Consider the following 27,347-nt stretch of genomic DNA (forward strand, 5'->3'; position numbering starts at 1 on the left):
AGCGCCTGCTGGAGGGTGGAGTCGGGTGGAATAACCCAAACACCCCGGGGTCCTTTACCGGTGGATCCGCCACGACCTACCTGATTGACTTTGGGGGGCTGTTTGGTCGCCTGCGTGCCTCGGACTCACGACACCACGGAGGCGACAGTACTACCTCCTGCTGCAGGAAGATGTTAAACTTGCTAGGAGGCAAAGGAAAAACCCCATTCAGATAGTTGGAAGTTAACCTGTCTATTCGAACACTAAGCTCTGCCAAAGGGGAGATTGTACAATCTATCTTGCCGCAAGGGCTGGGGAGGTACCGCAGCCCTTGCTAGTGAGCCGCATGCACAGGGAGGTGAGAATCAAAGGGCGCTGGTTGGCGGGAGTCGCCGTCGCAGATTAAACTCTACCCCAGGTGCAAAAAGCGATGCAAGTGAGTCCCTACTGAGATCCCCACTGATCATCTAAAGGGAAATAGGCACCGCCTGGATGGGCCTCGACTGTGGGTGACTTGAACACAGTAACACAACAAGAAGCCGCAAGTTCCCGTGGTTGGTTCTCCGAGTCCACGAGTTGGCAACAACACTTCTGCCCTCCCGACAGGGGTATCAGATACTGCCCCACGTAAAATTGGATTCTCTCTTGGCCCTGGAGGCGGCGCTCAGCACCTATGGCGACGTGAGGCAGAGAGACCAAGGCTAACGCACAGAAATAACTGGCTAAGTTTGCTTGGTCCAAAGCAGGCGACATGACTGAGCCACTGCCAATGGAGAAAGATCTGACACAAACCACTCCCAAACAGGGGACAGAGCCGACACTACATGATGTTATGGCGGCGATTAATGGAGTGCGTGCTTCATTGGACTCAAACAGTGGAAGTATCCTTCATTAGGGCATACCTTCGGAAGATGGATGAGAAGGCTCAAGATCTTAAAATAGTGACTGGCGCTCTGCAGGCAGACACATCAGAGTTACAAGCGCAAATGGCCGAAATGCAAAAGAAGCAGGAGCGGATGGCGCAACAACTGGACTACGAAGGACGTGCACGCCGCAACCATGTGCGCATTTTGGGAGTTCCGGAGCGGGAGGAAGGGCCAGCGGTGGACCTTTATCTGGAGAAACTCATCACTAAGCACCTTAAACCTAAGGCCTTGTCCAGTTACTTCTCTATTGAGAGAGCTCACACAGAGTGCCCGGGGGCAGGCCTAAACCTGGGGCTCCTCCAAGCCGTTTGGCGGGCTGGTTCCCAGGGCGGCAGACATCTTGGGTTGGGGAGCGGACCGGGGAGTCAGCGCTTACTGCGCATGCGCCAGTGGTTGGGCGGGCATTTAATGCTCCTCCCCTAGCGCAGCGGGATCGCGCAGCGGGCGTGTCCTTCGTGTGGCCGGAGTCGTGCCAGAGTCCTGCCCGTCTGCGCCCGTCCGTGCTAAGGCCGTGCGGGACGTGGCGGGTTCTGGCCTGATCCTGTGTATCCATCATTGCCGCCATGCGTACATATTCCAGGGAGCACTTGTACTCCATTGGCAGGGTGGGGGGTTACTGTATCCTACAGCCCGTCCACCCATTATGTGGCCCCTACCGCTGTCCCTGTAACGGTTTTGCGCTTGACCCACCGCAGCCTCTTCCCCGGCTGTGTCCCCCTGCTGCTCGGCACTTCAGGGGGTTACCGTCTTCATTGCGGATCCTGAATCTTAACGTCAGGTCGATTCTTGCACATAAACAGAATGTGTACGACCTGATTGAAAATGAAGTCCCGGACATTTTAGCCCTAACCGAAACTTGGCTTCAGGAGGCCGACACTGCTATCCCTAACCTCGCCTGTCCTCCTGGCTATTCTATGTACACTACGAATAGGCTAACCAGAGGCGGAGGCATAGCTTTAATAGTGAGAACTAGCTTCTCCTGTGTGTGGACCACTCTTGAGATCGCTGGCTGTGAAAGTGCCTCGTTCAAAGTCGCTGTCAGCCCAGAATTTACACTCTCTGGGATGGTGGTGTATCGTCCGCCGGGCAGTGAGGTGGCGTTCAGGAATGCTTTCCCGGACACTGTCGCCACCTTGGTCACTGACTGTGCCAATTTTTCCATCTTGGGCGACTTAAACCTACATTTTGATGTTCCATCCTGTCTAACAGCACGTAATATTCTGATGGACCTAGAGGCCTTTCAACTTTTTCAGCTGGTCTCCCAGCCTACTCATTCCGGGGGACATATTCTTGACCCGTTTTTTACCAACTTGACCGAGGCTAAAGTCACGTCGGTGTCACCTGTAGAGTGGTCGGACCACTCTCTGGTATCCATCCATTGCCCTATGACCACCAACATTTCCACTTCTTCAGCTAAGCGGGTATCCAGGAGGCCCTGGAGTAAACTTAGGCTGGATGACTTCTACCATCTTCTGTCAGTGGAACCTCTGACCCTACCTAACAACGTAGAGGAGGGGTATGACCTCTTCTGTGCCTGGCTCACTAGGGCTCTGGATGTTCTGATACCTGTTGCAACAACGAAGATTAACCCTCGAGTGTCAAGCCCCTGGTTTGATGATGCTTTGCGCGCTCTGAAGGGAGCCTGTAGACGAGCGGAGAGGGCCTGGCGGAAGACATACGGGGCTGAGTTAAAAGCCACCTATGTAGCGTCCGTCAAGCTCTACCATCGGGCCATCTGCCGTGCCCGAGAGGCATTTTACGCCGAGGAATTTCGGAATAGTCCGAATCCGTCGAAGGCTATCTTCAAGGCGGTGAAAGACCTCATGTCTAAGCGGGCTATCTCTATGGCTGAGAGCTCTGTCACACACTGCGAGTCTCTCGCTTCTTACTTCTTGGGGAAGGTCCAGTCTATATATCGGTCCTTCCCGAGTTCTGGTATAGTGACGGGTAGTCTTAGGGAGTCATTTCATCTGCCCACCCTGCTTTCATGCCCCCTCCTTACTTTGGAAGGGTTTGATCTACTTGCTATGCAAGTCAAATCTGGGTCTCCATCTGATCCAGTGAGGTCTATCCTCTTTCGAGACCAGACCTTTGTGGGGCGTGTGGCTATACGTTCACTGGTCAATCTCTCCTTAGAGACCGGGGTTGTTCCCACCAGTTGGAAGCGGGCGGTGGTGTCGCCGATCATTAAAAAACCATCTCTTGACCCGCATAAGCCGGAAAGCTATCGTCCCATTTCGCTATTGCCTTGGCCTGCCAAGTTGACAGAGGCTCATGTCAATCTGGCCCTGTCTGCTCATTTAACCCGGTCCAATGCCCTCGACCCCACTCAGAACGGCTTCCGTGCTGGTCACAGCACGGAGACTGCCCTTCTGGTGATGGTGGAACACCTACGCGCAAGGTTGGATGCTGGTCAGACGGCGGCGTTGATTTTGTTAGATCTCAGCGCCGCATTCGATACTGTATCCCACAGCATCCTCCTTGGGCGTCTTGAGGAGACTGGTATTGGCGGCCTGGCACTGCAATGGTTCCGCTCCTTCCTAGACAACCGCTCCTTTTGTGTTTCCATTCCTCCCTTCAAGTCTAGGTTTCGGCCTCTGGCCATGGGGGTTCCGCAGGGATCCTCGCTGAGTCCCACGCTGTTTAACATCTACGTGAGACCGCTGGCTGATGTCGCAAGGCTGTGGGGCCTAACCATGGTCTCATATGCCGATGATACTCAGCTGGCGGTTACTCTCAGCGGGGACGCGGTGGAGGACGCCCCCAGGTTTCAGTCCGGACTGAAGGCGGTGGCCAGCTGGTTGACAGCTAACTGTCTCCAGCTCAATGCCACAAAAAACGAGGTTATGGTTGTCGGGAAGGGAGTGGAGCTTTGGGGCGACCAGTGGTGGCCTAATGAGTTGGGTCCCACTCCGACTATAGTTTCGGAGGTGAAGAATCTTGGGGTCTGGTTAGACGCTGGGCTTACATTCATAGGTCACACTAAAAAAATTGCAGCTTGTTGCTTCGGTCTACTAAGGGGCTTACGGCCGGTGCTCAAGTTCTTTGACGCCCCCACCAGACAGCTCGTGGTCCAGGCAACTATCATCTCTCGCCTGGATTACGCTAGCTCCTTGCTGGTGGGGGCTAATCAGGCTGAGCTAACCCGGCTGCAGCGGGTGCAGAATGCCGCTGCTAGAGCCATTGTTAGACTTCCCAAGTTCTGTCCGGTGTCTCATGTCATCCGTTCTTTGCACTGGCTTCCGGTGAGGAAGCGTATTGTCTTCAAGGTCCTGTGTCTGACCTTTAAAATCCTCAGAGGCATAGGCCCTGAGATCCTGGCCAATACCATCTCTTTTTATGTTCCCACCCGCAATCTTCGATCACAGGGTCAGGCTCTCGCTGCTGTCCCCAGATTTAGGCTCAGCAGGATGGGGGGCCGATCCTTCAGGGTGCGAGCCGCGTCAATTTGGAATTCTCTTCCAGTTGAAATCCGGCTGATAGAGGACTTGCTGACGTTTCGCAGAGCTATAAAAACATTCTTATTTTAGATTTCCTGTTTGGTCCCTTTCTGTGGTGCTATCTCCATGTTGTGTTATAACTGCTCCTTGTCTCGGCGCCGGGATGCTCCTTCGCTGGAGTCGCTGTGCGCTTAACAAATGGTTTTAACATAACATAACATAACAAGGCCACTTATCGCCAGGGTATTTAACTACCGAGATCGAGACATCTTACAGACGGCCAGATCTAGTCCCCCACTGAAAGTAGGCAACAGTGAAGTGGCCTTTTTCCCGGACTTCACGGCTAAGGTACAGGCCCAGCGCTGCAGCTTTCAGGCAGTGAAACAGGAACTTCGGGACCGGGAAATCAAATATGCTTTGCCATTTCCTGCAAAACTGAGAGTGGAATCAGGCGGGAATACATGGTTCTTTGAGTCCCCGGAGGAAGCCTGGGAATGGATGTAGGGAAGGGCCAGAGCTGGGAGCCAGAGACTAGATAGCAGTGGTAGATCGAACCAGCAGAATGGAGGCCACCCGAAACCACCTGTGAACAACTCTGCGGCGGTAGAAGGCCATACGAAGGAACCGAAGTGACAAAAGGTTGGCGGGACCTGAAGAGCAGAGATACCCCGCAAGTATGTTGGGGGGAAGGTAGCTAGCGAACATTACCAGCAAAGACACTGAAGTTGGACACAGGTAATCTGGGTTACACAGCTGGGCCCTGTAGATGGGGGCCCACAAAAAACTTGATCGTTATCATTAATGGATGGCAGAACTCATACTAATGTGATATGACCATGCGGGGGATGGAACTGACTAACCCCACGAGTTGTCCGCAACCTAGGGGGGGGGGGGAAAGAGAGGCGCTCTGCCATGTTGGGGAGTGGGTAGTTCTAAATCCATGGGCAGGGGGGCAGGGAGGTGGGTGGGTAGTGGAGGGAGCGAGGGGGTGTTCACAGGTTAGTGGTTTTGTTGATTTGCAATGTGATATTTTATCAATCGGTAGCTTTGCACAGAGGAGATGGCCGTTATGCGCTACCTGTCCGTCTGACCTACTTCGTGGGGTGGGTAACCTAACTACGCATGGACAGCCGCTATGTTTGGTGGATTTTTGCTATATTCACCAAGGATTGCCACATACTGAGTTCCTTCCTACAGTGAGGTTCGAGGGAGATTGATAGAGTGTTGTAGTGACAGGGCACCTAGTGCCAACCATGTTACACATACTGCTGTTGATCCGTTAGACTCTACCTTTCCACCTTTTCGATGATGGGGGATGACAGGGATGTATCGCTTTCTATCCTTACCTGGAACGTAAATGGGATGGGTGACAAAATAAAGCGGGGAGTAGTTCAACAGTACTTGAAACTTAAGTCTCCAGACGTGGTGTTACTACAAGAGACACATTTAGCGGGGAATAAAAGTAAAGCCCTCACACGATGGGGATATAAACTCTTAGTGCACGCAGACTACACCACAGGCTCAAGAGGAACAGGTATTTTAAATAAGAAAAACTTGGCCTTGATTACACACCAGACCTGGGCCGACCCCGGGGGTAGATTTGCTGTCTTGGAGGCTCAGTGGGAGGGTAGAGCGCTTAATATAATTTTGCTATACTTGCCACCGGCACTGGGTAAAGAAGCCATAGCGTACTTGGGCAAGATACTGACTGACCTTCCCACAGGCACACTGATCCTGGGAGGGGACTATAACCTACCCATTGACGGATAAACCGAACAGGCTCATGGCAGAATTTACATTGGCAATGGGCCTCAGAAATAGGGCGCGTGGCACACCTAAACACGCCACAGTTCACCTACTTTACTAATGCACATAGGAGTTCATCACATATTGATTACTTCCTGACTTATGCGGCCACAATAGGTGGTTTCAAACACCCTCGGGTTCTACCGAGAGGGATCTCGGATCACTCCCCGTTATGGATCAAATACACACATTGGGAGTGACAGCCTCGCACAATGATTGTGATAGACCCGTGGTTGCTGAAAATACCGTATATTAAAGAGGAATTGTGCGCACACACCAGGAACTACTTTGAAGACAATTTAGGGTCGGTTGATTCGACCCTCACTCTTTGGGAGGCGTTTAAGGTGGTATTGAAGGGACGGTCCTTGGCACTAAAAACCGGCTTTATACGGAACAAACATCGAGTGCTACTCCAGTTGGAGGCTGAGCTTAAGCACTAGGAAGTAGAATGTGCCAGCAGACCCACAGACACACAGCACCGTCTCATAATCAATCAAGATGAGTATAAACTAAAAGCGAGGGAGCATATGATGACCAAGCATCTTAATATGCAACATAGGCTATACGAGTTGGGGGTTAGAGAAAAGGGACCATGGGGATAGATGGGTACAGCGACTAGAACGGCCTAATGGAGAGACGGTCACACATCCCAAAGATATAGCGGAAGCATTTGCGAACCACTTCGAGAAAATCTATTCTCCCTCTACCACCTAAACTGCAGAGGATTCCCGCCAGCTCCTCTCTGATAGTGACCTACCCACACTCTCCGAACTAGAAAGAGACCCTTGATAGTGACCTCTCAGATGAGGAAATTCAGAATGCCATTACTCAAATCCGCTCAGGTAAGGCGACTGGGCCTAACCGCACCCCTATTGAGTTCCTAAAGGTGACGGGCTCTCAAATAGCCCACATCTCCGGGCCATGTACAACGAGAGCTATGAGACCGGACGACTCTCACCAGATCAACGTTTAGCTACCATAGTAGTTATCCGCAAACCGGGAAAGCCCGGGGATAACTGCGGGTCATATAGACCAATCTCCTCGATTAGTGTAGAAGCTAAGGTATTGGTAAAAGTACTTGCTAAGAGGTTGGTTGCAGTTATCTCCTCCCTGGTTCACCCAGACCAATCTGGCTTTATGCCAGGTAGGAACACGACACTAAATATCCGTCGTCTCCATAATGTACTGGCACGTAGATATTAGTTGGAGGAAGACGCAGTGGTCCTATCACTGGACGCCTCTATGGCATTTGACTCTATAGAATGGCCATACTTATTTGAGGTCCTTGCGTGATTCGGATTTGGTCCAAGGTTTTTGAGGTGGACACAGCTGCTCTATAAGGATATACAGGGTCAAATACGAGTTAATAACTTCACGTCTCGTGCTTTTGGGCTGAGAAGGGGTACCCGACAGGGTTGCCCACTGTCGCCACTGATATTTTCCCCTCATGCTAGAGCCACTCTCAGCATGGATACAGCGGGATGCAACAGTACGGGGGTTGAAATGGACACTGGACCAGGAGGATAGAATATCATTATACTCAGACGATATATTACTTTATCTTGCCTCCCCCTATACGCCCATCCGTGCTGTCCTGGATATTTTCACAAACTTTGGAAAGTATTCCGGCTATGCCATCAACTGGAACAAATCTACACACTATATGCTTCGTGGGCAGGTTCCTCTCCTTCCAGCGGATTGCAAACTAGAGGTGCCCAGGGATGGTTTTCAATATCTGGGGATATAGGTCAGTGCAAATCCGGCCCCGTTTTATAGCCATAATCTGGCCCCCCTACTGACCCGATTGCGGACTGATGTGGAGCACTGGAGGTCTTTGCCGCTCTCCCTGGTGGGCCAGGCTGCCCTCTTTAAGATGCTTGCTCTCCCACGGTTTTTATATATTCTCCAGAACTGTCCGAACCGAGTTCCAGATACTTATTTTACGGCGGTGGAAAGTGAGGTTCGTACCTTACTGTGGGATGGCGGGGCCCCTCGTGTATCACTGAAAAAGCTAACCAAGGGATGGTACGATGGGGGCATAGTCCTGCCAGACCTAAAGCTATATTACTGGGCCTCGCAGCTGGTGGCTGTAAATCATTGGATTTACCGGCCCCCAAATGATCCGCCATATGTGCTAGACAGTTACCAAACGGGACGAGCAGGGTACCTGGGCGTGCTTTATTCTAAAGTCAAAAAGCATAAGCTTATTGGACCCATGTCTTAGTGGAAACACGCCTGGCTGCACTAAGCATGATCATGAATGGGATCTTCACTCGGAGGTGGCGCAAGGTCTCTTTAAACAGTGAGAACGCGCAATGTCAGCAATTCTGATAGTTGGAATTTCGAAGGCAGCACTCGCTAGGCAACGCTGTTTGTCGCAAGTGGAGTTGTGGTCTTCTATATGCCTTTCCGCCTATACCACTTCTACCTATTTTGCTGAAGAAGTTTGGGGCGAGCCCACCTTCAACCACCAGTCGTCGAGATAGGGGAGGACTGGAACCCCTGATCTGCGCAGATGAGCTGCGACCACCGACATTGCCTATGTGAACACCCGAGGGGTGCTTGTAAGGCCAAAGGGAGCATGGTAAACTGAAAATGCTTGTGGCCTACCGTGAACCGCAGGTAACGCCGGTGGGCCGGCAGGACAGGGATGTGAAAATAAGCGCCCTGCAAGTTAAACGCTACCATCCAGTCTCCAGGGTCGAGGGCAGACAGGCCCTGCGCTTGAGTCAACATTTTGAACTTCTCCTTCTGGAGGAAGCGGTTGACGTTCCTGAGATCCAAGATAGGACGCAGGCCCTTGTGTTTCTTGGGCACCAGAAAGTAGTGGGAATAGCAACCACAACCTACTTCTGGGGCAGGAACTCGTTCGAAGGCTCTCTTGGCCAAAAGAGCAGTAACTTTCTGTTGGAGAAGGGCCAGATGATCCCCCGAAATTCGATGTTACTGAGGTGGCATGGCTGAAGGGGTAGTCTCGAAGGGGATGGAGTAGCCCCTTCGGACTATCTGCAAACCCACCTGTCCGACATGATGGTACGCCAGTGGGGGAGATAGTGAATCCTGCCACCCACTGGCCTGTGATGGGCCTTAAAGGTCGGACTAGGAGGGTTTGGAGGCAGCAGAAGAGGGGGCTGTGGTGGACTGGGCCACCCGCTGGCCCCCAGAACCATTGCGGTGGTTCCCATGTCCCCGGCAACAGTGGGGCTTAACAGCTTGCGCCGGCCTGTGGCCATGGAAGGAACCTGGTGGGGCACCCCTTCAGTAGCCACGAAAGGGGCGATAAGCAGACAGTGCAGGGCATGTGGTGGAGACTAGGGGCCCAAGGACTTGGCCGTAGCCGGGGAGTCCTTCAAGCGCTCTTGTGCACTGTCTGCTTTGTCGCCGAACAGGCAACGACCATCAAAGGGCATGTCCATCAGAGTGTTCTGGACATCCCCAGAAAAGCCAGTCAACCTCAGCCAGGAGTAGCGTCGTAGGGCTACCGACATTGAAATCGTCCTACCCATCGAGTACGCGGTGTCCAGTCCACAGCAGATAGTAAACTTTGCTGCGTCTCTCCCCTCTGCAACTGCACGGGACAGCACGACCCAGACCTCCTCCAGGCACTGGGGCAGCACTTGCACCACCGTATCCCACACAGAGTGGGAATAACAGCCTAACAGACATGCGGTGTTTACTGACCGCAGTCCCAAGCTGGAGGAAGAAAACAACATCTTCCCAAGTCGGTCCAGCTTTTTGGATTCCCCATCAGGTGGAGCGTTAAGGAATGCCCCTTTGGATGTTGAGGCTTGGACCTCCAAGCTCTCAGGGGTGGGGTGTTGGGAGAGGAGAGTGGTGTCGCCCGGGGCAAGGCGGTGGCATCGGGCAATCATCCTATCCACAGGAGCCCCAGTGTTGGGCCTGGACCGGGTGCACAAAAGGATGTCTGTTAGGGCTTCATTAAACAGCAGCAGGGGCTCCGAAGCGCTCGGTGCCGGCTGAAGCACCTGTCAGGAGATTAGTCCTGACTGCCACTGTAGGTAGCTCGAGGTGGAGAGCCTCTGCCACCCTACGCAACACAACTGCGTATAACGCTCCCTCCTCCGTAGCCACGGTAGGAGAAGACAACATGCCAAGGTCTGGGGAGGTATCCAGACCACTAGAATCCTCCAGTTCCTCTTCAGTCCAGATCATAATCCAACTGGTCGGTCAAAGGGTCTCCAGAGCCCTCCCAGTCTTCCTCACCCTCCTCTGGCTGCCAATCTGGCTGAAAGGGGCCAGGGTGTAACACCGGCACAAAAGTACCCATCTGCACTGGATCCGGCATCGATCGATGCCGGTCCGGCTCCTTGTCCACATCGGGGCGGAAGCCAGGGTCTATGCGGGGTGGGGGTCCAGCGAGCGCCAGCTGCCGGCGTGGTGCCGGTGGACTCGGCGCAGGTGTTACGAGGTCGACCGGCGCCGATCTGGATCCAGACCTGGATCCAAGGGGGCCCTGCGATGCAGAGACCGAAGCTGCCGGCATTTAAGGCCTAGGGCCCCCATCCGAGTCCGCGAGCCCGAAGACGTGCCGGTGGAGTCAGGCTGCCCAAAGATGCCATGCATCGCTTCATAGTACTGACGAAGCTGGGCAGGGGTTGCACCCAGTCAGGGAGGGAAGGCCAGAGTCGACCTTGTAGGGTCCTCACGCGGAGCCGCTGGAGGTGCACCACACGCACCCTTCGTCTCATTGGCAGACAGATGAGGGGAAGTCGAAGAGCGACAATGCTTCTTCGACTTCTTATGCTTCGACTTACCTGATCCCGAGTACAAAGACTTGGAAGAGGAGTGATGATGGCTCTACAATCGGTCCCTCGACCTCGCACACGACCAGGACCTCAAGCGACGTGGTGCCAACTGCAGAGCCTCGAGTAGCTTTCAGGACCACTCCCGCAAAGACTTCGGGCCATGGTTCGGCAGTCAGAGCACGACTTGGGGTCATGGTCGTGCTCCAGGCAGTAGAGTCACACGCTGTGCGGATTCGTCACTGACATCAGTCGGTTATAGGAACCGCAGGCCTTGAAGCCAAGCATCCCTTGTGCACCAGGAGTCGATGGACTCAAAAAAACGACGTTGACAAAAGTCGAGAAAAAGTCAGTCAAAAAGTGACTGGAGGTACCGCTCTCCCTGGATGTGCTCTTGCTGGCGCAGAAAAAGAAAGAACTGACGTCAGCGCGCGAGTGTGGCGTCTATGTAGCTACTGCGACGTCATTCCGGCGACCACGATGACAATCGCGGAGTCGACCGACGCCACCTATTCGACGCGCAGGGGTACTGCTGATGAAAAACTTTCCTGATCCAGTCTTATGCCTCAGGGTAATTCTAAGGTAAGGAATCTATAACTGTTTCTTTCAGATATTGTGGTTGCAAAATAATTAAGTAGATAACCCACGAGCTGGGGTGGTAACCAGTTCGCAAAGGGGAAGGGATCTCCGTAGGTCCCTTTGGAAATCATGTTGACCGGTTTGGTGGTGGTGCGGTTTGGTGGTGGGGGAGTGGGTTGAGAAGGGGAACGTTTTCAGAAAACGAAAACCTTTTTTAATCCAGCTTTGGTCCCTTTAAGAAACTCTAGCTGCTCTGAAAAATTTTTTTTTCCATTTTTAAACGCAGTCAGAGATGGAGCTGTGCTGTCCCTTGCAAGCCACCATCTGTGATTACAGCCAATTAGAGGGTCGTAAATAGTTAAGCAGGTCATCCTACTACCACCCCCAATTCAGTACTTTATGAACTGACCGAACACTAAATAGGTCTGTTTGCAAAACACTATTCCATTCGCAAAAAGTGTGTATGGAATTGGCAATCACTTTTTGCGAATAAAATAATACATCTGGACCCTAACTTTCATAAGGAGATGGCTGTGAATTGTGTTCATCCTTTGTTTGCACTTCTACCTGGTGTAAATACCTGTTGAAAACGGCATAAAGCATAATAAAACTAAATTTAAGCGGTTTAGACAGCAGCAGTGTGATATTGAAGTTCCTCTGCTATGGGCTACAGGCCAAGTTGTGCATACACTATTTAGCAAGCAACTAGGCGAATGACATTTCTTTTCAAGTTATTTGAAAGCCCATCAGCAATACAATACATCACTTATGCTGTTTAGGCAGCTGCAGGGTAAATATTGACATTTCGTTTCTACTAGCCAGGCTACTGGCCAAATGTATAATTTCTGCTATTTAACCAGCAGCCACAAATTATTAGGTTTATTTGCAGGTTTATTTTTAATTTGCATGGCTGCTAACCTAATTGTACATGCCTGTTTTGCCAGCAGCTGGTCAGATAGTACAAACCCCCTGCTATTTAGATAGTTGCCAGGTAAGTGAATTTTCCTTTATTTGTACGGCTGTTGGCTAAACAGTGCAGAAACTACTATTTAGCCAGTGGCGAGTAAATAGTGAAGTATTTTTGCTATTTCACGCAGAATCTAGTTAGTTATTTTGCATGCAATTTGGGTGCCCAGCTAGAAGGCAATTCATATCCTGTGTTTTCTACATTGTTATAAAGTTTCTTAGTGACATTGTAATTTTGTAGCTGCCTAAAACTTATATCCTTGGCAAAGTGCATATATATATTCTAGGCGTCTCCACAAATAATAAAAATGCATAGAGCCACTGAAGATTTGCCATTTGAAGAAAATAAAAATAAAATCAGTAATAAAACTCAGTATTTTTTTTTTTAATTAAACATTTCTATTGCAAGTTTTCATTACAATCTTGCGGCAGCCATGCTTAGGTCTTTTTCCTTTCTATTTGTGAGGAACATGCTTGCAATAAAACTTTTTTTTTTTTTTTACAAAGAAACGTTACCACTGCACCAGCATGCCAAGATCATACCCATTGGCTTTTCCAATGCTTGTTTTTATTAGCCATTACTTTATGGCATTTCCCAAAGCACGGATGGCTGAAGTCAAGTCTTACCAATTGCTTCCAAAAGCTGCTACACTATCATGGAGTTAACTCAGAGGAGCCCCTGTGGTAACCCTTGTAAATTTATTTTCCACTTTCTGGCTCGGACACATCAGATCTGTACCTCATCTACAGTAGTCATCAAGTGCAATGCATTTGGCAAATTTGGAGCTTGAGTTTTAGTATTCAAATAATTTTCTCCACTCACCTTCGGCGTTGCTCCCCCATCCAGTCACTACGCACATAGTTGAGGGTGCTACAACCATGTTTTTGTTGGGCAGACAGATCTCTCGAACATAGTCATTGTACACCAGGGACTCGTTTAATTGTATCAGCGCAATGTCAAAATCATAGTTTTGCCCATCAAATTCTTCATGAAGGAAATATGCAAGCGCGTGCCTCACCTGCAGAAAGATAAAGTTCACAATGACATAATAAAAGGCTTTCACAATGCACCTTGGTTTCCCATCCACATTTTGCTTAAAGAAAGGCAGTCTGAACCTAAGTGGTGAGAGACATTCATTTGTGGTACGAGTCATGACTTGGTGAACAAGGATTTACGCAACAGAGACAGATTGGTTGCGTCAGTGAGTATTTCTCTAGGAGGCTGATTTTGGTCGTGGTGCGGACGCTGGCCCTTAGGATTCATCATGCGATGCCCACCGTACCCGCACATGGCCAGGTGTGGTCCTGCCGCTAAGCCGTCAAACCCTCCTTACCGCTGGTAGCGCCTCTTGTCCTGGCCACACACACTGCATACGCCTTGTGCTCGTAGGTCTGCCGCAGCTGTCCGATACAGGTCAAGCACCAGACAGCAGGGCTGAAGACGGAGCCAGCAGTGATGTGGATCACAGAAGATCAGTGCTCCAAAACTACAAATATATTGTTCAAAAAAGCACAGTGACCATCGCAGTGTCAGTGGCTAACACCTGCTCCTCTTCCAGCACTTGGGGCCAGGCCACCAAACGTCACAGCATTTTGCCAGCTAGATGCATATGAACTGGGCTTCAACCATCATGCGTCACTCGATCAGCCCCTGCAAGCATCTGTTCATTATAACAGCTTGCATGCGGCATCAGAGATAAGCCTTCGTTTCCATGGAATTGCAGTAGTGGATGACAACCCACGGGGTGGGGACAGAACGTTAGCATTGAGAAAGCTTGAAACAAAGTGGGTGATAAAACTTAGATCTGTGGACCTAGGACTCAATGTGGAAAGGGAGTTGCATGTCTTTTTACGGGTCTGATATTACACATTACAGTGTCTATGTGAACTGCTATTGTAACGTATTGTATAATATGCTGCTTGACATGATAAAACAAGCATAATGGAGTAATATTATGTGGCACAATGAAGATATAATCTGAACGAAATGCAATTCACTGAACAGTAATGGTGTCGATGTATATTGCCGGTCTTCATTGGGACAAACCGAAAATGGCTATGCATCAACGTTCACTGTATATATTACTCACCTCCTCTGTGCTCTTCATCTAAATCTTTACTTTGGGTGTGTTTGACGTGTTTATGACAGCACATGCTTTATCACTATTCGTTCACTTCGACTTCGAGTGGGTGAACCTTAGGATCACATTATTTGGCCGTGCATTTAGATTACAACATCTGTTTCCAATACCATACACGAGGACACTCCAAAATGGCGTTGCAGATGAATTTACTATGCAGGAATCCACTGGTTATTAGAATGGTCACGTATATGACGTGATCAGGACACTCTTTAATTGTACGTAGCATCTTACAAATTTGAAACAACAAAGACGTATATAATTATCTAAGTCTAATTTTATCCACTAGAAAAACATAAGTACAGCTCTAGTAGTTTGACACAGCTTAAGACTCATAGTTTCGCCATACCATTGCGCTTTATTAGATATTAGTGACTGCAAAAATATTAGTGCAGGAAAAAACAGAACCGCAACATCAAAGTTTTATTCAAGATTCGTGCCTTTGCCTCACGCGTATCTCATGACCCTTTTAGTTCCGTATTTTGGAACTAGGGACACAGACATGTGAATTATAAGCAGGGGAGCCACATGACTGCAGCAGACTTTAAAAAACACAGAGGGAAATGGACACAGACTCTGTGCAGGGAGCACAGGCTCGCGTTTGGAAAACATTGAAGATTACTCTAGGGTAAGTGAGGTTCCCGAGCCATGAAGCTAAAGTGTAGTTCCAATATCCCCGATAGGCTCTGCGCATTGGAATAATATACACTATAGTTTTGACATAGGACTGAGGTCAATATGTCTATCGAGTATATTAAACTTAATTACTTGTGTGTGCCAGCTAACTCAGAGGTCACTAGAAAACTTCGAATAGACCAGAAGGGATTAATTTCTGACAACCGCATAAACATGGCAACTTTGTTTCCCTTAGAATCGGAACAATCTCAGAATCGTGGAAACAATCGATAACTGTTTCACTAAAACGTGCATGCTTCGTTTCTACAGTTACACAAAAATAGATAAACGGGCGTTTCAATAAGAAGGGTTTATTGAATCAATCAATCAATCAAGGAATTTATATCGCGCACTACTCACCCGGAAGGGTCTCAAGGCGCTTGGGGGAGGGGGTCTGCTACTGCTCGAACAGCCAGGTCTTGAGCTGTTTCCTGAAGGCGAGGTGGTCCTGGGTCAGCCGCAGGTGGACGGGCAGGGAGTTCCATGTCTTAGCCGCCAGGTAGTAGAAGGATCTTCCTCCGGCGGTGGCTCTCTGGATGCGAGGGACGACGGCGAGGGCGAGGTACGCGGATCGTAGCTGTCGGGTGGGCGTGTAGAAGGTCAGGCGGTCGTTGAGGTACCTTGGGCCCAGGTCGTGGAGGGATTTGTGTGCGTGGGTGAGGAGCCTGAACGTGATCCTCTTGTTGACAGGGAGCTAGTGCAGGTCTCTAAGGTGGCTCGAGATGTGGCTGCGTCGGGGGGCGTCCAGGATGAGACGGGCGGAGGCGTTCTGGATACGCTGAAGTCTTTTCTGAAGCTTGGCTGTTGTACCGGCGTAGAGGGTGTTTCCGTAGTCTAGTCTGCTGGTGACGAGGGCCTGGGTGACAGTCTTCCTGGTCTCAGTCGGGATCCATCTGAAGATCTTGCGGAGCATGCGGAGGTAGTGGAAGCAAGATGAGGAGACGGCGTTGACTTGTCTGGTCATCGATAGGGAGGAGTCCAGGATGACGCCCAAGTTGCGTGCGTGGTCCGTTGGCTTGGGTGCGGTGCCCAGGGCCGGGGGCCACCAGGAGTCGTCCCATGCAGAGGGCGATGGTCCCAGGATGAGGACTTCTGTCTTGTCCGTGTTCAACTTCAGGCGGCTGATGTTCATCCATTCGGCGACATCTTTCATCCCTTCGTGTAGGTCGGCTTTGGCGGTGTCGGGGTCTCTGGTCAGGGAGAGAATCAGCTGGGTGTCATCGGCGTAGGAGATGATGTTGAGGTTGTGTTGGCGTGCGATGGCAGCGAGGGGTTTCATGTAGATGTTGAAGAGAGTGGGGCTGAGCGATGATCCTTGCGGGACGCCGCAGATGACTTCGGTGGCCTCAGAGCGGAACGGAGGGAGGCGTACTCTCTGTGTTCTGCCGGAGAGGTATGAGATGATCCATTCCAGAGCAATCCCCTGGATGCCGGTGTCGTTGAGGCGTTGGACTAGGGTGCGGTGGCAGACAGTGTCAAATGCTGCGGAGAGGTCAAGGAGGATGAGTGCCGCTGTTTCACCTTTGTCGAGCAGGGCTCGGATGTCGTCGGTGGCTGCGATGAGGGCGGTCTCTGTGCTGTGGTTGGCTCTGAATCCGGATTGCGATGGGTCGAGGGATCCGTTCGTCTCGAGGAAGGCGGCCAGCTGCTTGTTGACGACCTTCTCGATGACTTTGGCAGGGAAAGGAAGGAGCGAGATAGGGCGGAAGTTCTTGAGGTCGGTCGGGTCCGCAGTTGGTTTCTTCAGTAGTGCGCTGAGCTCGGCGTGCTTCCAGCTCTCTGGGAAGGTGGCTGTGTCGAAGGAGGCGTTGATGATGTCTCGGAGGTGGGGTGCGATGGTAGAGGCGGCCTTGTTGAAGACATGGTGGGGGCATGGGTCGGTCGGAGATCCGGAGTGGATGGTGTTCATCATGCATGTCGTGTCTTCGAGGGTCACTTTGGTCCATGTCTGGAGGATAGCGGCGGGGTGCGTAGGTTCGGTCGATGGGTGCGGGGGTGGAGCGCCAAAACTGTTGTGGATGTCGGCGATCTTGCGGTGGAAGTACGAGGCGAGGGAGTCGCAGAGGTCCTGCGAGGGAGTGATGTCGTTGTTGCTGGTGCTGGGGTTGGAGAACTCCTTGACGATGTTGAAGAGCTCCTTGCTGTCATCGGCGTTCTTGTCCAGTCGTTCCTTCAATGATTTCTTCTTGGTGGTGCGGATGAGCTGGTGATGTCTGCGGGTGGCGAGTTTGAGGGCGGTCATGTTGTCGGTGTTCTTGTCGAGGAGCCAGGCCTTCTCGAGGGTGCGGCAGGCCTTCTTGGAGTCCTTGAGTTAGTCGGTGAACCAGGGGGCCTTCTTGCTTCTGGGCCTGGTGAGGGGGTTCTTCAGTGGGGCGAGGTCGTTGGCACAGGAGGTCAGCCATTGCGTGAGGTCGAGGGCTGCTGTGTTAGGGTCCGTTGTCCTGACCGGTGGGTTCTGGCTGAGGGAGGTGGTGAGCTGGTCGACGGTGATCTTGCTCCAGTTTCTGTGGGGAACCTGCTTCGGGTGGTGGTGTACCGTGTTCTTCTTGAAGCTGAAGTGGACGCAGCTGTGGTCAGTCCAGTGGAGTCCGGTGCAGTGGCTGAAGGTGATGTGCTTGCTGGATGAGAAGAGGGGGTCGAGCGTGTGGCCGGCGTAGTGGGTGGGGGTGTTGACCAGTTGCTGGAGTCCGAGGTTGGCGAGGTTGTCCAGCAGGGTGGTCGTGTTGCGGTCGTTGTTGTTCTCCAGGTGGAAGTTGAGGTCTCCGAGGAGGATGTAGTCGGTGGAGGGGAGGGCGTGAGGGCTGATGAAGTCCGTGATGTCTTCGCAGAACTGTGCGCGTGGTCCCGGGGGTCTGTAGATGAGGGTGCCTCTGAGGGTAGTCTTGGGGTCGGTGTGGATCTGGAAGTGCAGGTATTCGGCGGTGTTGAATGCGTCGGTGGAGTCAGTCGAGATGCGAATGGTGCTTTTGTGAACGATGGCGATGCCCCCTCCGGTCTGGTTGTTGCGATCCCTCCTGATGATCTTGTAGCCGTCCGGGATGGCTATGGCGATGTCGGGGGCTGAGGAGTCGTTCATCCAGGTTTCCGTGAGGAAGGCGACGTCTGGAGATGCGGTGTCGAGGAGGTTCCAGAGTTCCACGGCGTGTCTGTGGATGGAGCGGGTGTTGATCAGGATGCACTTGAGGTGGTTGCTGTTGTCCGTCTTGGTGGGCGTGGTGCTTGTTCGGAGGCAGGAGAAGTTGCAGGATCGGCAGTCGAAGGGTCCATGGGTGCGTCGCGGGGACGCTTGGTGGCATCCGGGGGCTCGGGCGGGTTTGAGTGCGATGAGCGTAGCGAAGTCGTAGGTCCTGCGGGGGGGCTGGCGGGCGCGGGGGCCAGGGGGTCTGGCGCTGGGCGCGGTCCAGGCGCGGACGGGCACAGACGGGCTTACCTTTGGCGCACCTTCGGCGCTCAGTCGGCGCTCCCGCTGCGCGCGTCCGCTGCGCGGTCGCTGTGGGGGCGTCATAAGTAAGGAGCCGGGAGGGAGGGTCCGCTGGGAGGCGGGAGGCTGGGTGGCCAATGGGCAGGGAGGAGAGGCGGGACTGCGGGCTCAGCGGCGGGAAACCAGGAAGGCGAGTGACCGGGGCAGCGGCGGCGGCGAGGAGGCGAGGAGAGTGGCCAGCAGCAGCAGGAGGAGAGCGGCGTGAAGCGGAGGTCAGCGCAGGTGAGGAGGGAGCGGCGTGAGCGGGGTCAGTACCAGCAGGTAGGCGACAGGCAACAGGCAGCAGCAGGCGACAGGCAGCAGCAGGTGACAGGCAGCAGTCTTATTTCTTGTGCAAGAGACATGAACTGCTACAATCGTAAGAGGATGCGAAGTATAATATGTACAGCGATAGCAGTTAAGATAAAATAATACTGCAATAGCATGGTTTGTAGCTATGACAGATATTCATAAAAATACATGCATAAATAACACAGGCTAAAATGTTAATACTCATCTGATGCTTCTAGCTAGTTCTACCCCAGTGTACCTAACCTAAGTGTAGTACGAGGTAAGAAGTAGGTGCTGTTTGTCTATAGTCTAGTTTAGCTATAGTTGCCAAGATTTGTCAAAAGCCCCTCTAGGTTCTAGTCCGCCCCATACCTTAGAATGAGTGAGGTTGGAATCTCTTTCAGAGTCTCGATCTCCAACACCCCGCAAGGGGAGTCAAACACTGGAGCTGGATTCTCTGCGAGCAGGATGACAGCGTCTGGTCAGTGCGTCAGGTGGGGACTTGACTTCCTTCCGAACATGCAGTGGCGAGCCGCGTCGTGCAAGTAGGCAGCCAAACCGTGGTTTGCCATGGTAAGTGAAGGTATATTTATACCTTGAAGGTGTTTAGGAACGCCAGTATTGACGTAAAAGTCAGGCAGAAGAACGTAATGAATGAACCCCTAAGCAATAGATGTTCATGCATAATAAATGAGTTCTTGGAGAAATCAATATCCAAGCACGGGGAAGTCCTAAAGGCTCAAGAGTCTGGTTTTCCAAATACTCGTCGTGACGTAGATGAACGGATGTAGGTGGCCATGTCTGTATTTGGTTAGCATGGATAATGCCTAAATAAGGGTAGGATTTCCATGCCTAAATATGGGCAATGTGAATTGTGCCTATATAAGGACATAAATCGGGAAACCTATATACGGTATATAAATCGACACACAATAGCGTCACCTAAATCGTCAATAAGCTTTTTATCATGAACGATTCATTTATAGTTCTTTTTTCTTCACTTTCATTTGCAGCTTGGAAGCTTATTATGGACTTCCTCATTATGCGCAAAACACAGTTCTCTTGTTCATGTTCTGGTACTACAGGCCAGAACGGATATAAAATGTACTGTTTTTGAATGGTAACTAAGATATTCTTGTTTTCTCACGATGCATTAACCTAGACTCCATGGCTCTTTCGAGCAAGTTAATAAGGGCCCGCTAATTATGGATGTGGGGTACTATTTCACCCTGGGTCATGACAAGATGCATAATACTAAATTTTTGGTCATTATTCGTGTTCTATAGGCAACAGTGATTTATTACGGATATGACAGACTGGTTATTGGAACTTGGATGTAATGCGGGGATATAGAAGAGACTTTCTAACTGCTTACAAGTACGTGAACCTGACAAGATTCGATCGTATTTTGTTAGACATTATGGACTACTTTTCAGCATCATGAGTGATGCATGGAATCTACATATTAAACCTTCTTACGTTTTCCGGTCTCAAATTTTGATAAAGTTAGCGCAGATCTTGTAAACAATATGGCTTCAAACCCACTAAAGGCCAAGGGCTTAACACATTGTTCTCCCATTGTTAAGAGATATCCAATCCACAAATACTTGTTCGGGGATGTGATTTAATGACGTAGTGGTGGTGATATCGTAATTACCAAGAACGTTTAGACCACGTATTTTAACCTGGTGGGTTCCCAAGTACACTAGTATTTCATATATGAGTGGTCGGAATCCCGTGTGAAACTCTTTTCAACACAAAATTGGGTTAAGGATGAATTTCAATTTGGTGTCCAGGGAAGACAAATCTTTTCTTTTTCTTTCATTTTCTCTTATGTTGAAAACTTTGGGTCAACTACATCACATCTTTATACACTTTCCTTTTCTTCATGGAAGTATCTAGTAGTTTTTTCTCATCAGTAGATAATTATCTTAATGCCATTCACTCTTTAAAATGAATGGAAAGTTATGTGAAACTAATGTTTTAATCTTACCAACATTCTATATGAACAAAGACAACATGTATTATATTTATATACCAGCCTTGAAAAAGTCTATAGTAGACGAAACATGTGTTGGCTGATTTATGCTGGAAGCTTTAAAGAATAAACCAACAGTTGAATAAGAATTGATGGACTTTTGTCTTTGATTTCCTTCTCGAGAAGAGAGATCATGGACCATTTAAATTATTTTGCTAAAAATTCTTTTGATTGTGTTCGTTTTGTTGACTAATCCAGGACTTGATGGGTAATTGCACTTATCTACGAGAGTGCTGAACAAGGTTCTATCATACACAAGCATCTTTTCTTCAAGCGCCCCTCATCCCCTCGGAATTGACATGCCTTCAGGGCTGCAGTACTTCTTGCGCCGTCAGCAACATTTTAAAAACATTTGGCATTGGCAAAGCTCATAGTGGTGGGAGAGGTGTGTAAAGGAAAAGTGAGGAAGTGGAGAGTAACAAAACAAGAGACAGTCTGACACCGAGGTGTGGGAGAGAAAAATTAAAAGCAGCATGACTGGTGGTAGGAAAACAGAGGGGAGCAGGTTAAAGCACACTGAAACTTAGAGTGCTAACTAAGTAAGAGCAAAAGGAATAAAGAAAATAAAAATAGTTCAGAAGTGGAATGACACCACTTTGTGAGACTGAAGACAGGTGGAGGACAAAAACAAACCAGCATTGGTAATGCATTGGTTTTGCCTATGTAATGAATAAAGAGCTGTTTTCAATCATCAGGGAGAAGGAAAGAACTCCCTGACAGATAACACGCGAGTGGCGAGGGTGTGGTCCAGCGGTAAGAACTGCTGACTCGAGAGCTGGGGATCCCGGTCCGAGTCTCAGCGGTGCCCCGCAACATCCTGGGATTCTATGCAAATCACTTAAGCTCTCCGGGTGATAGATTGCTCAATATTTATTGTAACAATACTAGGAAACATTTTATGGAAATATCGTTCCACCAAAGCGGATGTCAACAGTATTTTGGCGGCAGGAAACTGATATGAGAAGCATTGGTAAATGCAGGAAAGTATGCAACAGTCATTAGAAATGCAAGAAAGACAGTTGTATGCACAGAAACCAATGAGAAGCCACTAAAGAGATTAGATGGGATGTAAGATTTCTCAAGCACAGCGCAAGCACTGTACAGGCGAAACCTAAAAAGGAGGAAAGACATCTAATTATGAGAAACGAGTGACCAAAAACCCACTTATGTAGTATTGCATGCGGTGCTGGCTGCGACCGACAGCTGAGGTTTCATGCAGTAGGTGGCACAGTTTACTAAAGTCAAAGCAAAAAATGGTACTTTATATGTCAATTCACAAGAATGTGTTCTTCATACTTTTATACAACATGATTTAGCATGCAAATTAGTTTCAAACAGGAAAAGGTTTATAGCAGTAAGTATAAAAGTATATTTTCATTGTAGAAGAAAATAATAGAAAAGCATTCTACTGTAATGGATTATTTTTTTTAAACATTTCTGGTATCGTGGAATTTCCTCTTTGAAGCACAGAGATTTCAGTAAGATCATTGTTAAATGAGGAAGTTGAATATGGCATTGGCATGGTTTGATTCCGGGACTGTAAGACAGAAGGAATCAAAGGATCTACTTTAATTGGGGGGGGGGGGGGGAGGGGGGTGCGGGTGCTAAGAATGTCCGGCAACGAGCCAATGACCTGGCATACATGTACTGGTGATTGGGCAACTGATTTCGGAGTTTTACATTCATTCTCGGAACAATGAGGGCATGGGCCGCTTTTATCTGTAATCGACACATGGAGCATACAAACAGGCATGAAGCTGCATGCGCACAGTGTGGAAAGCATACCTGCCAAGTGGTCATAATCTGACAAATCATTTCCCAGAATGTTTTAATAATCCATACTATTGAAGGTGGCGATGGAGATAGTGTAACCGTTTCTCACAGCGAATCAACCACCACTTGCATTTTAACATTAAGAAACCCAAACAGCCTTTGCCAGCTTTCCGAGCACTGACCCACAGCTCCTGGTCAGAGCTTCAAACTCCGAGAATCAGCGCAAGATGGCGCTGGGTCTGTGCTGCCCGCCCGGAAAGCTGTGCCAGGGGAAGGAGCTGTGCGCCTGTGCCATGGAAAGAGCTAGACACCGTAAGGAGCACGTCTCAGTCATCTCTGGCAAGGAAAAATACAAATATCTGGATTGCTCGGGCACAGACTCATCTAACAAGTATACGGAACTGTAATGGGCTCCTTGCCAGGGAACAGACAGTATGAAGTGAATGCTCTCCTCTTACCTCTCACCGTATAAGGAATGCTGCTCTCTTACCTCTCACAGTATGAAGTGAATGCTCTCCTCTTACCTCTCACAGTACGAGGAATGCTCTCCTCTTACCTCTCACAGTATGAAGTGAATGCTCTCCTCTTACCTCTCACAGTATGAAGTGAATGCTCTCCTCTTACCTCTCACAGTATGAGGAATTCTCTCCTCTTACCTCTCACAGTGATGAAGTGAATGCCCTCCTCTTACCTCTCACAGTATGAGGAATGCTCTCCTCTTACCTCTCACAGTATGAGGACTGCTCTCCTCTTACCTCTCAGTATGAAGTGAATGCCCTCCTCTTACCTCTCACAGTATGAAATGAGGAATGCTCTCCTCTTACCTCTCAGTATGAAGTGAATGCTCTCCTCTTACCTCTCACAGTGATGAAGTGAATGCTCTCCTCTTACCTCTCACAGTATGAGGAATGCTCTCCTCTTACCTCTCACAGTGATGAAGTGAATGCTCTCCTCTTACCTCTCACAGTATGAGGAATGCTCTCCTCTTACCTCTCACAGTGATGAAGTGAATGCCCTCCTCTTACCTCTCACAGTATGAGGAATGCTCTCCTCTTACCTCTCACAGTATGAGGACTGCTCTCCTCTTACCTCTCAGTATGAAGTGAATGCCCTCCTCTTACCTCTCACAGTATGAAATGAGGAATGCTCTCCTCTTACCTCTCAGTATGAAGTGAATGCTCTCCTCTTACCTCTCACAGTGATGAAGTGAATGCTCTCCTCTTACCTCTCACAGTATGAGGAATGCTCTCCTCTTACCTCTCACAGTGATGAAGTGAATGCTCTCCTCTTACCTCTCACAGTATGAGGAATGCTCTCCTCTTACCTCTCAATATTAAGTGAGAGGAAGGCGTTGTGTGTCTGTGCCCTCGCAAGGAACCAGAGTCTGGTTGGACTTTTGGGCGTTATACATAGGTTTTTGTGTGTGAGAAAGATGTGTGAACCCCATGGGAGCTCACATAATGCTACAGTTGCTCAGCAGTATACAACATTCCTAATTCAGCAAGGGGTTGTTTGCTCAAGGAATTTCCAAGGAAACAAATTGATTAAACAAATATATTTGTAACAAGTGTAACAAGCATTGGCAAATACATTAGGTTTCGCCTAGGTGATTATTAATATATTTGTTTTGTTGTAATTTGTAGTTTTGTGAGTAGTTGCGCAATACAAGTTACTGAAACTCCAATTAACTGCTACGAGTTGTTTATAGTAAAAATCAATATATTGTACTTTTCCTGGTGCTACTATAACGTGGGGATACTAGGTAAAGGGGGGTGGGGTGACATTTAAAAAAAGAATTTACCTTAAAAGTAGGGTTGAGAGCGGTGCAGCTATGGGCAGATTAAGTAAAGGGGGATGAAAAACAAAACAAGCCCAAAGTAAGCGTTGTGTTAGCATAACGTAATAAATTAGTTGAGCAAAAGAGGTTGAAAATGTGTTCTTGTGTCATTGACTAGTAAAATGAAGAATAAGTCTTTTTTGCAAATAGCATCTGGCCAATAGTGCCATATAAGTGAAAGAAACACTTAAAGTGTTTTCATTTTTATATTGATAAAGGCAAGATGTATATTTTTTGTTTTTCAATTTACTTCGTGAAGTAGTTTTATTGTTTCCATTTTGCATTGCACACATTTAGTTTAACTTTTTATTTATGCGGGCGAAGGGGGGGGGGGGTTGAGACGTGTTTTCGGGGTGAAGGCATCGTAGGCAGAAATAGTGATCAATTTCTGCATTAAAAAAAGTTGGTAATCGAAACCAGAAATAGTACATAATAAAAGCCGCTGTTCATGCTTCTGTCTGCCTCCTGTGCGCATGGGGGAGGGAGGGGGAGACTGGTTGTCGGGGTGAAGGCATTGGAGGCAGACCTAGTGGGGTACAGGAGGCATAAATAGTGAACACATTCTTAAAATGATTTGCTCATTAGAGCCATAAATAGTAAATAAAAGCAAACTCTGTTCACGCTGTTGTCTGCCTCCTTCATGCATGAGTGAGGCGTTGGGGTTTGAGATGGGTTGTGGGGATGAAGGCCACAAAGGCCAAAATAATGATAACATTATGCATACATTTTTTTATTTTATTCCCTGTTGCAATAATTGTGTAGTAACATTTTTACATTGTTAGAATAGGGTAAAACAGATCGTATGATTATATTAAATGTTTTTTTATAAATTCAGCTCATGCGAACTTTTCGTCTATTGTAAAAGTTCTTGATGCATTGCAATGTATCCTGTAATAAATATTTATTTTGTGATTTTGCAAATTTATTTAGTGAAGTAGAGAAGAAAAATGTGTACAAGCCATTGGAAAAGCAACTGAAATAGTTATTGAATAGTAAAACTAAAGATGAACCCATAATGGGTTTAGTTATGGCTACGCATTAGAAGTACTTGTAAGTATTTGCATTTGATAACATGAGTGATATGGGGGTTGTAGGGGTTATTTTAAAGGAGGACCTCGTGTGCAATAGGCAGTCCTAATGATGCGCAAGCAAAATTGAGCATTGACTGAATTTGCAACTGTATTAGATGTAATTTAAAACAGAAAAGGGCATGTGACAATATGAATTAATTCATTATGAACAAAATGTAAGTGAAAAACGGAATAGCTATTAAATGAGTACAAAGGTTTTTTTTCCTTAGGGTAAATACTTAGTCTAGAAATGTTTTGTGTTTGGTTAAAGTAATACATGTGTAGTGGAATGAACGAGAATGTAACTTTTAGCGCGTGCATAAAAATAAGTCGGTTATTGAAGCCACAAATAGTAAATAAATGCTATTCCCGCACTTGGCTGCCTCCTGTGTGCAGGCGGTTGGGGAGGGGGGGGGCAGTTTGAAACGTGTCAGGGCGAAGGCATCTGAAACAGAAATAGCGAGGCATCAAAAGGATAAATAGGGATGAATTTCTGCTTAAAATAAGTCTGCCATTGGAGGCAGAATTAGTTTTTTTTTAAATGCTGTTCACGCTCTTGTCTGCCTCCTGTGTGCATGCGGGTGGGGGCACGGGAGGGGGTGGTTTGAGATGGGTTGTCATGGTGAAGGCAGCAGAGTTAAAATTTATTGTGCATAAAAAGAGTTGCAAAAACCAAAGGAAATGATGGACGGAGTGTTGAACATTGATCGCCATTAGTTGGCAGGGTAGGTTCAGACGTGAGTCCCTTGCTCACTTTGCCACTGGATTCAAGCAAGCCTGGCTGAAGACTGCTGAAATGCCAGAAACCGGTCCTAGGAAGCTTGTTTCTGGTCCAGGGAAGACATGGCTTGGCAGTTCGGGCTGGACTGTTCCCATGAGGCACAGGGTCAGACTGATTTGCATATAGCCATGTCTGAACTGGGGTGGCAGAGTGGGCTTAAAAACGGTGATGGATTAAACCCAGATCAGTTGACTGGGGGTGAGTGCTTGCAATGTTCAACACTCCGTCCATCATTTCCTTTGGTTTTGCATAAAAAGAGTTGGTCATCGGAGCCACAACTAAGTACGTAGTGAAAAACAAATGAAGCAATCTAAATGCACGCAGGCAGGGAACGCAGCAAGCTTTAAATGCATGCACGCAGCCTGGCAAGGTAAATGGTATGAAGCATTACCAAAAATAAAACAAATTTCAAACCACAAAAACGGATGGGGATGAGTAGTTAAGCAACGGGAAACTGATAAGAGACACAGGAAAGAGAACAGGCTACAACCAATAGGAACTGAGGAAAGCAAACTGGCAAGCACAAGGACCAATAAAAACTAAAGGAGAGATGCAAGTCCCTTTTAAGATATATTAAAAACAATAGATTTCACAAGGACAGCGCAAGCACTGTGCAGGCGAAACAAAGGAATGGAGATTTAGGTGTCACTTTTTGCACACCAGGGTGATCTACAAAAATTATACACCATTGCATGCATTGGACTCTTCCAGTCACAGACCTTCATATTGTTTGTAGTTAGTTCAAAAGCACATGATGCCCAGGGCCAAGAATCAGGAAGTGGTTTACAATGTTTTGTCCACTGTATAATGACCATATATTAC

At 48.7% G+C, this 27,347-nt stretch overlaps 1 protein-coding gene across 3 annotated transcripts in view; it reads right to left on the reverse strand.

The window, feature by feature from the left end:
- OVCH1 (ovochymase 1) overlaps window positions 1-27,347 on the reverse strand; it is a 1,142,331-nt gene that overhangs the window by 411,437 nt on the left and 703,547 nt on the right. For all 3 annotated transcript variants that reach the window (XM_085652349.1, XM_085652348.1, XM_085652347.1), the window contains exon 18: window positions 13,283-13,478. In XM_085652349.1, the coding sequence (XP_085508475.1) occupies window positions 13,283-13,478 (196 nt within the window). The remainder of the gene's footprint in view (window positions 1-13,282; window positions 13,479-27,347) is intronic.

Source organism: Triturus cristatus, chromosome 4_1 (assembly GCF_964204655.1).
Source record: "Triturus cristatus chromosome 4_1, aTriCri1.1, whole genome shotgun sequence".
Taxonomy (NCBI): Eukaryota; Metazoa; Chordata; class Amphibia; order Caudata; family Salamandridae; genus Triturus; species Triturus cristatus.